Here is a 12,841-nt window from a genome sequence, read left to right as displayed (position 1 = left end):
CCCCCCCCCAGCTCATCTGCGGTGTTCGCATTCTAGTGCTGAAAACAGGAAAATATCGACAAAAGAAAACATGTAGTCTGTCACATCTGGAATTTTGAAAAAGAAAATCGTGACCCTTATATAAAAAAAGACCTAAAAATGTTTCAATGGCGAAAAAATTGTCGGGGTTTCAGACATTTGCAAATCGTAACATATTCCGAAATGTGACGTTTCTAAAAGTCTTGATACTTAATTTTAACAAAATGGAATGTTTATCGACTAGTCGAATGTTGTCTTCTAGGTGGTCACCTAATCCCAGTCGCTGGTTACCACCTTCAGGACACAATATCTCCGATAATATGAAGTTAGGTATTTCACTTACGAAATGCCCTTCGAATTAGGTAGAACCCAGGGCAGACCTAAGGACCTAAGGACTTTCCTGATAAAGGGAAGTAAGGCGGCATTGTGTGTAATAATAATATAGAGTCCCTTACGAGTAAAGGTACAATTTGGCTGCACGCGACAGAGACAAGCGACCGAGGCAGGCGACAGAGTTGCGAGACCGAGACTGGTCGCTTCCTGTCTGCTCTCTGTACAATCGTATGAAGTACAATTACGAGCGCGAGACAAAGACAGGCGACAGAGACAAAGCACAGGAGACCGCTCTCGGACCAGTAGTGTCTCGCGACGGGCTCAGGCAGCACGTGTGTTGTTGAGTAAAATAATGGCAGAAATTAATGGTGACCAAGATGAGCAATTGGTAGAATTAGTAGCAGAAAACCGACCACTGACCACCGACAGAAAGATCCTTCTTCACGTCTGGTTTTGAATATTGAACTCATAGGTTTTCTTTGTTTCTTTCGGAACAAAAAACACAGCAACACATCATCTTCTTTTTATTCTTCGAGTAACCTTTTTAGAAGCATTTTTGTACTCATTTTTCACAGAATATGTGCACGTATGTCTCAACAAAACAAAGAAAACAAACACTTTGCCGCATGTCCCGGTCGTCACCTCGCGTTTGCACGTGACTTGTCCACACTTCTTCACAATCTTCAGCGACTGAAACTCGGTAGTGACGTAAGAAAATCGCGCACCTGCCCCGAGAAAGAATAAAACCGAAGACTTTCAACAAGTACGAGATCATGATCTGCTGGGGTTCTGAGGCCATGTGGAATCTTCGGTAGATATAAACGTTTCGGAGAGACACACTGCATTAATCTTCAGGGCTTAAGATGTAGGTTGTGCGTTTCTCCCAAACGTAGGTATCAGCCAATCAGTTCACACGACGTTACAGCCCAGGAGAACATAAAACATTTTTTTACAACCTTTAGAAGCTGTTGCAAAATCAACTTTAAATTTGATATTCTGAGGGGTTTGGACACAAATCAAACACACGGACGAACATGGCGCAGACACGGACTTCGGAATATGAAAGTCGGGAATATTTGATGTCGTTCGTTTAATCTTTGGACAAAAAATTGCTAGTGGAAGGTCACACGGTAAAGCGTATTCACTCTACCGCTACAAATGAATTGGTTTCTGCTGAAGGATACAATAAACAATTTCCATGTGCGTGGTGAACATAAATTAAACATTCAACCTAGTTTCAAGTCTGTGTTCAGTTTTGTTACATAACTGGGAATGTTTTATGCAGCATACACATCGAATGTTAAAAAGAAAATTGTTTTTGGAGAAAGGTCGCTGAGAGAAGGTTGTTTTGTGTTCTCGACGTTTCTATCTGACGATCCTTTCAAGATACCCTGGGTGTACAACATCGGTCTGACGTAGTAAGTCTAGCAGAGCCGTGTATGACGAAATTTGCAAGATAATGATACGGAAACCAGAGAGGAAATGTTATATAATCGTGTCAGTTGATTCATGAATCGATGAAGATACACTCGTGGAATTTGGTATGGCGGGGACAGTAATTTATTTAAATAGCGTCACAAAGTTTATGGTTCTTAAGGCGCTTGTGAACTTTACACAACTTTTCTTCACGCCTTTACCCCCCCCCCCTCCCCTCCCCTGCCCTCTTACCTCCCAACACCAGGCCAGCTGACATGTCCATCCATTATCTCTTTAATTTCATATCAGAAAACCGTGTTTTGACTTTTCAACGACTCTGTGTGAACTCCAAATGTTTCATAGCGTCGGTGAATCGACTGTGGAAGGACTAAGGGCAATTGGCGATAGACACCAATGAGCCGGGAATCAAACCCGGAATCTCCGGGCTAAACAGCAAGAGAATTGATAACTTGGTAAAGACGTTTTTATCTTTTAAAGCCAAGTGTTAGTTTACTCTCAACCTACTTTCATAACCAACAACTCTACATTTTGTGTTTATGTGTTTCGTTTGATTCTCAAAACAGCGATTATTTCCTTAAACAGCGTTAACGAATTGATCTTTGTAATGGTGAAGTGAAGTGTTTTCTTCGCGGTACGGCCCGAATTCTTAAGTTTCATTTGAAAGAGCTTCGGCTCCAAAGGTTAATTAGCGTTTTAGTCGTATTATTTCCTTAAACAAGGTTAACCAGTTGATCTTTGTAATGGTGAAGTGTGGTGTTTTCTTCGCGGTACGGCCCGAATTCTTAAGTTTCATTTGAAAGAGCTTCGGCTCCAAAGGTTAATTAGCGTTTTAGTCGTATTATTTCCTTAAACAAGGTTAACCAGTTGATCTTTGTAATGGTGAAGTGTGGTGTTTTCTTCGCGGTACGGACTGAATTCTTAAGTTTCATTTGAAAGAGCTTCGGCTCCGAAGGTTAATTAGCGTTTTAGTCGTATTATTTCCTTAAACAAGGTTAACCAGTTGATCTTTGTAATGGTGAAGTGTGGTGTTTCCTTCGCGGTACGGACTGAATTCTTAAAATACTATTTAGGCGAGCTTCTGGTTGAAAGGATTACGGTCCAAGAAGTTGTGTCACTTTGAAGGTAAAGAAATGAACCATGATCGTGTCCAGTGGCCTTTGTAGTGTCGAGGTCACCTCATGAACTTTTTCTCCCTTTTGCTCTCACCTGGAGGCGAGTAGTTCGTTGGCATTCGGTTCTAAAGCCAAAACCAGTGTGGGCCTGCAGAAATAAGAACGAGCACTTGGCCCCGACCTCGTTTCGACTTTTGTGAGTGGGATTCGCTATACTCAGGTCAAGGGACTTGTATCAACCAGAGGATTTATTTAGAGTGGAATTCTTATGAACGAATAGAAATTGGTAAAGCGGTTTTTCAGGTTCATTTTTTTTTATTATTTTGATACCGGATTATTCTGTTTGGAAGTGACAGGCGACCATACATTGCCGCGAGAAAATCCAGTAAATTAAAAAAATACAATATCAGATTTCTCACTCCCATCTTCAGGAACAATAAATTCAAACGGCACGTGCCGCAGGGTCTCAGAAAATGAGTTTTCGTCAATGTTAGATTTTGTAATACTCGTATTTTTTTTTTTTAAAAAAAATTCTGTGCATTCCTCATACTCTGCACGAAAATAAAAAAAAACTACCGTATTTTTATGGTCAATAATTCCTGATCGAGTTAGTGCAAGGCTGTAAGCGACTCGCGGGCCATAATTTTCCAACACCTGTCAAAGTCAGAAGGCAAATCCCTAAGATTTATAGTTCGCAGATATGGCAATCTACACCTTTAAGACGATCAATAGCCTTCAATATCTCGCGTCTTCTATTTTGTATGGAGTCTGTGATGGTTGAAATAATGCGTAACTCACACACAGGTGTTGAATTAACAATGCTGCGGGTTTTTAAATGGAAATATTTCTTAAGTTACAAAGCCGCTCGATGTATCTAAACGTCGAGGGCTGGATTAAAGTTATGTGACCGTTTTGCTGTATCCAAACACGGGCTGACTGATGACTCAGAAGATGGCTGTCTTCTGGGTTTACCGGTGATTTAGAGGTGGTTACTGCCACCATAATCAGGGCGATCTCCCTGATGATGAAGGCAGCAAGGACCTCGGCGCAACAACCCAGAAGACAGCTATCTTCTTAATGTTTTTGTGTGAGACGATGACAGTGGATCACTATTTAAAATCGTTGTGAACTAATCTACGAGGAAGGTATCTGTCGGCTTCACTATCAGACTTCGGCCTCGTTGTTGCGTTCTTTGGTATCAGTGGCGGATTTCACAGAATTCTGTGTTCCATTTTCCGTTATTGGTTCCACGTCCAGTTCCGCCTCTGTTCTCGGAAGCGGTTCGTAGTGAGGCCTCACGGAGTATTGTGTCTCGGGATGCAGAGAAAATTGAGGCGGAACGTTCCACCCCTTCAGCGGGTAACCTGGTTCGTTGTGCATCGCGATATCCAGACCTGCAGGACAAAGCATTTTAATTTACAAAGTAACAGGATTGGCGTTTGCCAAATTCTGACTTGCATTATCTTCCATAAGCATTTTATGTTTCCTTCAACGCTCTCTGGTGGCTCTCAGGAGAGTGACCTGTATCTACCATATGCATTTAATGCACAAAGAGATCGATTTCGTGGCGGTACACAACAGAAAATGTGTGTTGTGACATAATTTTGTACTTAAAACTTTCTGTTAACCAGCAACAATTCAGTGACATTTGAGGTTCGCTCTGGAGTGAAGGCATTGATGTTGGTCTTCTGGGTTTTAATGACATGTGGACTTGTAGATACATTCCAGCGTTTCGGAGGAACATACGACCGTCATCATCAGGACTAAATTTCAGTCGAAACATTGGTATTTACCTACAAGTTCAGACGCTTCTTAAACCCAGATGATCGTCCCATAAGACTCCGTGGATGAATATCTCCTCTCACCTTCTAATTCTTGTTCCTCTGTGACGCGAAGTTTCCCGCACCATTTCAGGAGCCCGAACATGACGCAGGACCATACAGATCCCCACAGGATTATGACAGATGCGCCTACAATTCTGTGCCACAGCATCTGTAAACACAGCACTGTAACTGAGGAAAAAATAGACATTTTCAGGCTAGGTTATACCACGCATGGCATTCTTTACTCAGTCAGCATGAAAGCGAGTCACTCAGCACGTCGCTAAACAATGCGAGAAATATTGATAATTGTATGTGTTGTACTACAACACTGTTCTTGAAACACCGTACACTAAAGGTAAGATACTACATTACCAAACCCTTAACGGAAACACGAGAGAAATGAACGCGTAAAGACAGTTTTAGTTTATCTCAGAAACAGAATTGAAAGGACAGGTGAACAATACGAGCTTTTCCTCAGACGCTGTGGTAACTTTATACACCACCTGCTTTCATAAGCAGTAACTCTGAATTTTCTTTTCAGAATATGTGAATGGGTTTCATACGATTATCAAAATAATTAGCGTTAACCATTTGATCTGTGTAATGGTGACGAGTTGTGCTTTCTTTGCGGTACGGACTGAATTCTTAAATATAATTTCGATTAGTTTCTTAAACGGCTAGAGGATAACCTACGTATTATTTTGTGATCTGAGGCATTAACCTTGCAACATACACTTTCAGATTTCCCCATCTCCCACACAGACGCAGCTAAAATTTGATTTTTTGGTAGACCCCATCGCAGGACACCGCCATTCGGCTGTAGGTGCCCCAGGAGGGTCCATTCCTCAGGCGGTCGCATCGATCAATCACCTCCGCTTGACCGACCAACCTTGAACCTAAGGACAAGAGTAGCAAAGAAACGGGATACTGGCATCTGAAATGTGATTTCTGTAGCCGTGATTCTTGTAACTGCATCATGGAACAAACCAAATTGTTCGTTTCCTATCCAAATTATTTTTTGAAACAAATGTGTATTAATTTTTAATAAGCGTCAGGTCGATTGGAAAATACCTTTAGGGCTCACGTATTTAAATGCCGGACTGCTGGTCAGAAGTCAGAACGTATCCGGAAGTCGATCAAGGTTTTCCGTGGTTTTCCTCGTGCCTGTAGCAAATACTGGGTTGGTACCCAAATTCCACGTTCCTCTGCGTACTTCTCAGGCGGCCCTCCCAGTGCCAATATTAAAATTGCGCCCCAAAGTAGCCCCCCCCCCGCCCCATATCAACACAAAAGCTTTTACCAAACTCCGACCTTCAAAGGCCGATATCAAAATTCAAAAATGTGCACGCACGCAGGAAGACCTTAGTCAACTTCTGTCCTTGATCCACTTTTCACCCCACCTTTTCAACTTCCAAATGCCTTATCTTTGTCTTCTCCTACCCCGCGTTAAAACAATTGAGCTAATCCATTACACCCCCCCCCCCCACCCCCCCAGTGACGAGGATGTTGGCGTATTTCTTATCAGCTGAACTGGAAATTGTTACCGAGCCAGCCTCGTTTCCGGCCCCATACACAATTCCTCCAAGGCCGAAGAGCGAAGCTGATATGAGACCCCAGAATCCGCCGCCGAAGTGAACAGCCACGGCGTCTAGCGGATCGTCAACTGTGAAGTAGAATGTCACATGTCACTAACAGTATTATCTAATTATTACATAAGTCACTTTTAATTTTTTTTTTTTAAAATTTTAATCAGTCATTTCCCCAAGGAGAAATATTTTATTCTGAGCAAACATTGAACAAACTCCAAGCAGCAGAGACTTTCTTCAGAAAATGATGGTGAGTCAACTGATCAAAAAATTCTTCGTCTTTTGTGGAGATTGAATATTTTTAACTGCGTTTACAAGAGCCCATAACCGCTGGGCCACTTGATTCCAAAACACGATCTCTCACACTAGTTCTTTCCCACCTTTTTTAACCTTCCTGTTCCAAGTCGTCGCGTTTAGTTGGGTTGTACGACTGAAGTTCTACCCTTGTTTGTTTTTCTTCCGTACGTGGAAATGTCCCGCCCGTCCAATGCTCTTTGATTTCATCACGTAATGAGGTTCAGTGCCCAGAATTTCTCTGTCTTGAAACCAGTTCCATTCCACGGAATTTTGTTTTTTGAAATTCTCTGAACCTCGTGCCTGCTTTTCGATCTCGAAGCCGTCGTACGAACACCGCTGAAGCAAGGCACATGAGAGTGGGGTAAAGACTGCAGTCTGCTGGGTTGTTGCGTCTGGTAGAAGAAGCGTGCGTGTTGGCGGACGGCCTCATTGAAATTTGAACCCACCTTCAATCCAGATCATGATGTGGTGAATCCCCAGGTAGATCGGCGCCGTCAGAGCCCCTGACAGGAAGCTCGCCCACATCCTCATGACGTCGGCCCCAGCACACACGGACACCTGTGATGACGACAAGGTCAAAACACCCGTCTGTTTAATTGAAATGGCCAAATAAATAACAAATTTAATTCTTTAAATAGTTTATTTTAACAAAATAGACTCTCACTGTAATGACCACCAATATCCTACAGACTAATTACGTCATTAAATGGTTCTCCTCAGTTACTCCGCTTTATTCATCGTTTCCATTTCATTATTATTATTTTTTATTTATTTAGTGTTCTGTCTGACGACAGGTCCATATGAACAGGATCCTTCCATCCTTTTCTCGGACTGGGACCTGTTCATATACGTTCTTGGCAGATGATCCAGAAGTGGTTTGCCATTGCCTTCTTCTGTGTGTGAATGGAGTAATTGTTGGGATGCCACGGAGGAAAACTCCGTGTTGCCTAGACCACGGCCTTGCCCAACACAAGTTATAAATTCGGGCACCGCCGGGAATCGAACCCGAGACCCCAGGATTACAAGGCCAGCGTTCTAACCGCTAGACCACCTCATCTTATTATTATTTAGTGTTCTGTCTGACGACAGGTCCATATGAACAGGATCCTTCCATCCTTTTCTCGGACTGGGACCTGTTCATATACGTTCTTGGCAGATGATCCAGAAGTGGTTTGCCATTGCCTTCTTCTGTGTGTGAATGGAGTAATTGTTGGGATGCCACGGAGGAAAACTCCGTGTTGCCTAGACCACGGCCTTGCCCAACACAAGTTATAAATTCGGGCACCGCCGGGAATCGAACCCGAGACCCCAGGATTACAAGGCCAGCGTTCTAACCGCTAGACCACCTCATCTTATTATTATTTAGTGTTCTGTCTGACGACAGGTCCATATGAACATGATCCTTCCATCCTTTTCTCTTCTCGGACTGGGACCTGTTCATATACGTTCTTGGCAGATGATCCAGAAGTGGTTTGCCATTGCCTTCTTCTGTGTGTGAATGGAGTAATTGTTGGGATGCCACGGAGGAAAACTCCGTGTTGCCTAGACCACGGCCTTGCCCAACACAAGTTATAAATTCGGGCACCGCCGGGAATCGAACCGAGACCCCAGGATTACAAGGCCAGCGTTCTGACCAACATTTTTGTTATTCGGCTACTTATATTTTATTTATCTGTGGTTTATTTAACGTCTCGATCAGCAAAGTGAAATGCGTTTGTAGTACGTACCATGCCGGCCAGAGCTGCGTTGAGAGTGTGGCTAAAGGACCAGGCCGATTTAACGCCCAGTCCAAGTTTGCACATCGCCAACATCACCAGACTACCACCGCTGCCGCCCAGGACTGTGTTGGTGATGACCCGGGCGATGACAATGTGATCGCCGGGCTTCGACATCGAACCGATGGACCCCGCGTTGAAAGCCAGGAATCCCGTGATCAGGATCAGCCCTCCGATACCCGTCAGCTGCAGGAAAACGTGTTTCTAAACCGCGTGTAAGAGTTCTTCCAGCCTCCCACATCTGGACTTAGCGACACTCTTCAGCTTACGTGCCAGAACTTTCGACGTCAGTGTCTCTGTCCCAGGAACTCTGCAGAACTCTACTAAGTCGCGACAGCAATGAACATGATTTTCTTCTGGTTGTTACGCCGTGTAGAATGTTTGAAGTTTACCGAAGTTTCGGAGGTAGTTCCTGCCTCCATCTTCAGGGGAATCACCCAATCTACACAACGATCCTAGAAGACAGCTTTTTTTCACATCAAGCTTTCCGCTTGGTTACATTGTTGATAACCGTGTTGTGGAATGTAGCGCCCTGATAATGGAGACAGCATTCACCTCCGAAACATCGGCAAACTTGTACCATCATACTAGCTGCCGTGAGAACCTGAAAGCTCGCCAAATTCAGTTGAACTTACCGGAACTGAGTGACCCACTAGCTCTTCCTTCTCTGAATTGTTGAATTTTTTCGCAAATCTTCCGATTCTGGGCCCCAGGAAGAAGGCCCCGTAGAAGGAGCAGACCCCACCGATCAGGTGAATCGGTCCACACCCGGAGTAGTCCACGTAGCCAAGTTTCTTCAACCATCCATGCTCTGTCCAGGCCCAGTGAGTTACAGGAGGATACACGAAGCCTGCATTTCAACAGATTCTCTTATATCGGTTACACGCACGTTCTTACACGTGTAATGTTTTTATTAATTTATTAATTAAGCGAACTAATGATAATTGTATTATTCTTCCTCAAAAAACGTCGTTTTTTTGATTCAGCCTTAATTTGAATTTCTTCCAGTTAAAAAATTATTTTCGTATTCGTAATAATGTGTGATAAATATAACAGCAAAAAACAAGAAAGTCGTGTATAACTGGACACACAGACAGTATTTTATGCTAATTGCATAATAACTAAAACGGATGACTTTTGGATTGTATTTTGAATTTATAAGACAGTCTGATTGAAACTGAACCAGACACTTGGAATAAACCATCGCTAATTAAATACATAACAACAGATTCAAAATTCGCGACCATTCTTCGTACTGAAATGATTTAAAATAACCTTTTCAAGCCAAAGTTCGTCTAAATAACATTTAAGAATTCGGTCCGTACCGCAAAGAGAACACGACACGATTTTGAGGAAATAATATACGTTTATTCTGTGGATCATAAATACAAAATGCAGAGATACTGATTGTTAAAGCAGCTGGTACATATAGTTACCACTAGGCTTTAAAGGATTGAAAAAAGTGTCCTCTAGACTTGTAAGAATATTTAAGATGATATATTTATTATATGAATATTAGCAAGCAAGTCTTAACCCAGTGCTTCGTAAAGGTTTTGTGAACCTGAGAGACCTGCAACCCAACTAACACGGAAGAGAGCTGTGTTGCCTGACGTAAGGTGCTCACCGATGTAAATGGCATCACTTAAACTTAATCGTAATACCTGATATGACAAAACTGTAGGTGATATAGGCAATGTAGTTGCATCTCTCTGCCACTGCTCCAGACACTATGGTGGCAGCAGTAGCGGCGAATATACACTGGAAAAACCAGTCGGCCATTTTACCATAATCAACACCCATTCCAGCCCAGTGGGTGTATCCAATCACAGAATTACCATCTCCATATGCCAGAGCGAAGCCGAAGAGCCAGTACGCCACTGAACTAATGACTGAAACAGAACAACGCTGCTCTACAGTGATTTTCTGAAACTACAGGGTGACACTCAAATAAATGTCAGGTATTACTCAGATCGAAGACTGCAAACCAACAAATATGCAGGTGAGACTGTATTCTGGGATATTGAGCCATGTCGTGTAGCTAGTTAGTGACAGATGTTTCAGAGGTGCTTATTGCCTCCATCATCAGGGCTATAATATAGGCAGCAAGTGCCTCTAAAACGTCGGCCAATATCTTCCAGAGTACACGATGCAAGATCCCATAAAACAGACGTCTTAAACAAATATTGAGTACAGCAAAAGATTTATACTGACGTTGTTTGGTAAAAATATTTGTATTGTTAATGTAATATTTCCTCTCAGTTGACTGCGAACACAAAAGTGCAGATATAATTTTTCGCACTACTCACAGATGTCCATGATATTCTTCATCATGATGTTCGTTGTGTTCTTGGACCGCACTGCCCCTGCCTCCAGGCATGCAAACCCGCACTGCATCACTGCACAAATAGAAGAGTATCTTACTTCTTAATTGCGCTCTGTGTTTATTGTCGAAAACATCGCATTTGTTTCAAGATAACTAATTTATCGGATTGTTGTTTGTTCTTTCCTTACGCCTCTGTTGTTGCACGGGATTTTGTAATCACGATGATGAACTCTCGGACACTATAAGGGGCAGATAATTTCTTGGCGATCTCAAGAATAACTCTGCTCTATGTATTTGAGAGGCCATAGGACGATGACAATGGTAATAGAAATACTGATTGTGATATTAGTGAAAACTTCTGTCTACTCAGAGGTCTTTGTTTAAGTTTCAAAGAACCCCCAAAATGACAACAAAGATTTAGTTCAGGTAAGTAAAAATTACTTGTATAAATAATATGAAAATGCGGATTGCGGTCCAGTGGCGGAATATTAAAACAAACCAACAAAAAAATTATATGTTAAATATCTTGACCAGCTGAGCAACTTTCAGCGTTTTAAGATGACACAGCGTCATGAAATTAATTAACAAACATTTTAAATTTGCTTTACTCACAGCAGACCGTGATGCCGCTGGTTGTTATGAACACGTCGTCAATATTATTCTTGAGATGTTCCATCTCCGTGCTGATATCTGCCAGGGAAGTATTACCTACGGCAGTAGCCATGGAAACCACTCCGGTGATATTTGTTGCCATTCTGACATGAACCTGAAGAAGCCAAACTTGTTATCGAACTGTGACTGCGATTCTGCAGAAGTGAATGTCAGGGACCGGTCTTCGCGACGTTTCGGAGACGTTCGAAGTCTAATGACCTGTGTGGGTTTTGTCGGCTACTTTTCTCATGCTAAAGAATACAAGAAAATTAAAGATATTGGGAGATGTACTTCATAATTTGTACTCTTCAACATACGTAAAGCTAAAATAAAAGAGGATGAGCCACGCATGTAGATCGCATGATTGAATAAACGAAAATAATACAAAGGTTTAGTAGGTGGTAGAAAAATATTAAAAATTAATCTCAAATAAATAGGGTTTTGACTGGACTCAAATGTCTCAGGATATGGTCTTGTGAACACGGTAATGAGCGTTTGTGTTCCGTAAAAGGCGGGGAATTTGTTTGACCAGGTAAAAGACTATCAGCTTCTCAAGAAGATTTCCTCTCCGTGTAATCAGTTTTGTGTTTGCGAATATATTTTACAAGTACATGGATATGAATAAATATTTATTCTGCGTCGTTGGAACAATCCACTCTGAATTTCTTTGACGTTCCTTTGTTCCGTGAAGTACTCGTAGGCCTGCAACGATATCGTAACTTACCTGATGACGCCGAGACTGCTCTCACCCGGAGCGCGTCGAACCACTGAGATGTGTCTGGCTTTTAGGCGTATATGTAAGTCAGTTCCAGGTCACCATCGACGTGTGCCAAACAAAGACTGTTTACCGATGGCTAGTTTGTTTCCATAACTTGTTGATGGTACATCTACCCGAGCTAATTGCGAGGTGAGAAGTGGCGCACAGCACACCAGGTGCAAATTGGCCACTGCCTGCTCTCTTGTGCCTGGCTCCATATTGTTGTTCTGTGAAATGCAAGAGGCAGAGAGTCCAAGAGATTAATGGATAATCTTGGCAATGATCTTACAGAAACAGGAATCATTTGGTCCAGTACAAGGTACAGCGGCAGGCTTTTGTGAGTACGGTAATGAATATTTTTGCGTTTTATAAAAACGGGTCATTAGATTCGGAGCAGTAGCTCGTTTTGGCTTTATTCCAATCGTAAGATGATATAGTTGCGTCATATTGTGAAATTTAATTAATTATTTGGTTTTTGTCCGTCTAATCACAATTCGTATTTAAATTTACAATTAAGATAATTAAAATATCATTTTATGTTCCTCATCGAACAATCGATTTACAATTGGAACACCTTTTTACAACATGTTTCGGTTTCTATATAAACCATCTTCAGGTGTAAAAGTTAAAATTATAAACTTAAAACTTAATTACAATTTCTGATATGCAACTTTCTGGTGATGTTCACTTCCAGATTCATTTTTATATTGGAGTGAAAAAAAATCAAAA

At 42.0% G+C, this 12,841-nt stretch overlaps 1 protein-coding gene across 2 annotated transcripts; it reads right to left on the bottom strand.

Annotated features, from left to right (window-relative positions):
- Positions 1-2,141: 2,141 nt before the first annotated feature.
- Positions 2,142-12,353, bottom strand: LOC110836562 (putative ammonium transporter 1). Of its 2 annotated transcripts, none has more exons than XM_022077876.2 (10): positions 12,080-12,353; positions 11,317-11,470; positions 10,688-10,777; positions 10,043-10,270; positions 9,017-9,231; positions 8,334-8,567; positions 7,053-7,164; positions 6,268-6,386; positions 4,766-4,892; positions 2,142-4,294 (listed from the first exon to the last, which is right to left on the bottom strand). In XM_022077876.2, exons 2-10 carry the CDS (start codon positions 11,456-11,458, stop codon positions 4,065-4,067), a joined length of 1,497 nt encoding a protein of 498 aa, XP_021933568.1. In that variant the 5' UTR covers positions 11,459-11,470; positions 12,080-12,353; the 3' UTR covers positions 2,142-4,064. The 2 variants fall into 2 exon arrangements, with proteins under 2 accessions (XP_021933568.1, XP_021933567.1); XM_022077875.2 differs by having other exon boundaries at positions 11,317-11,606; positions 12,080-12,352.
- Positions 12,354-12,841: the final 488 nt, after the last annotated feature.

The sequence above is a fragment of the Zootermopsis nevadensis genome, unplaced genomic scaffold (assembly GCF_977971745.1).
Source record: "Zootermopsis nevadensis isolate Lab colony 2312 unplaced genomic scaffold, Znev_1.0 Znev_ptg000002l, whole genome shotgun sequence".
Classification (NCBI taxonomy): domain Eukaryota; kingdom Metazoa; phylum Arthropoda; class Insecta; order Blattodea; family Termopsidae; genus Zootermopsis; species Zootermopsis nevadensis.
Note: the sequence above shows the minus strand (reverse complement) of the source record. Positions and strands in the feature narration are given on the sequence as shown.

Excerpts from the sequence above, each read along its gene's own strand:
- LOC110836562 (XM_022077876.2), bottom strand. The coding sequence starts at position 11,458 with ATGGCAACAAATATCACCGGAGTGGTTTCCATGGCTACTGCCGTAGGT. Across the intron at positions 9,232-10,042 it reads CTACAGTTTTGTCATATCAG|GCTTCGTGTATCCTCCTGTA; the intron begins GTATTACGATTA and ends GTTGAAATGCAG. Across the intron at positions 7,165-8,333 it reads ACGCAGCTCTGGCCGGCATG|GTGTCCGTGTGTGCTGGGGC; the intron begins GTACGTACTACA and ends TCGTCATCACAG.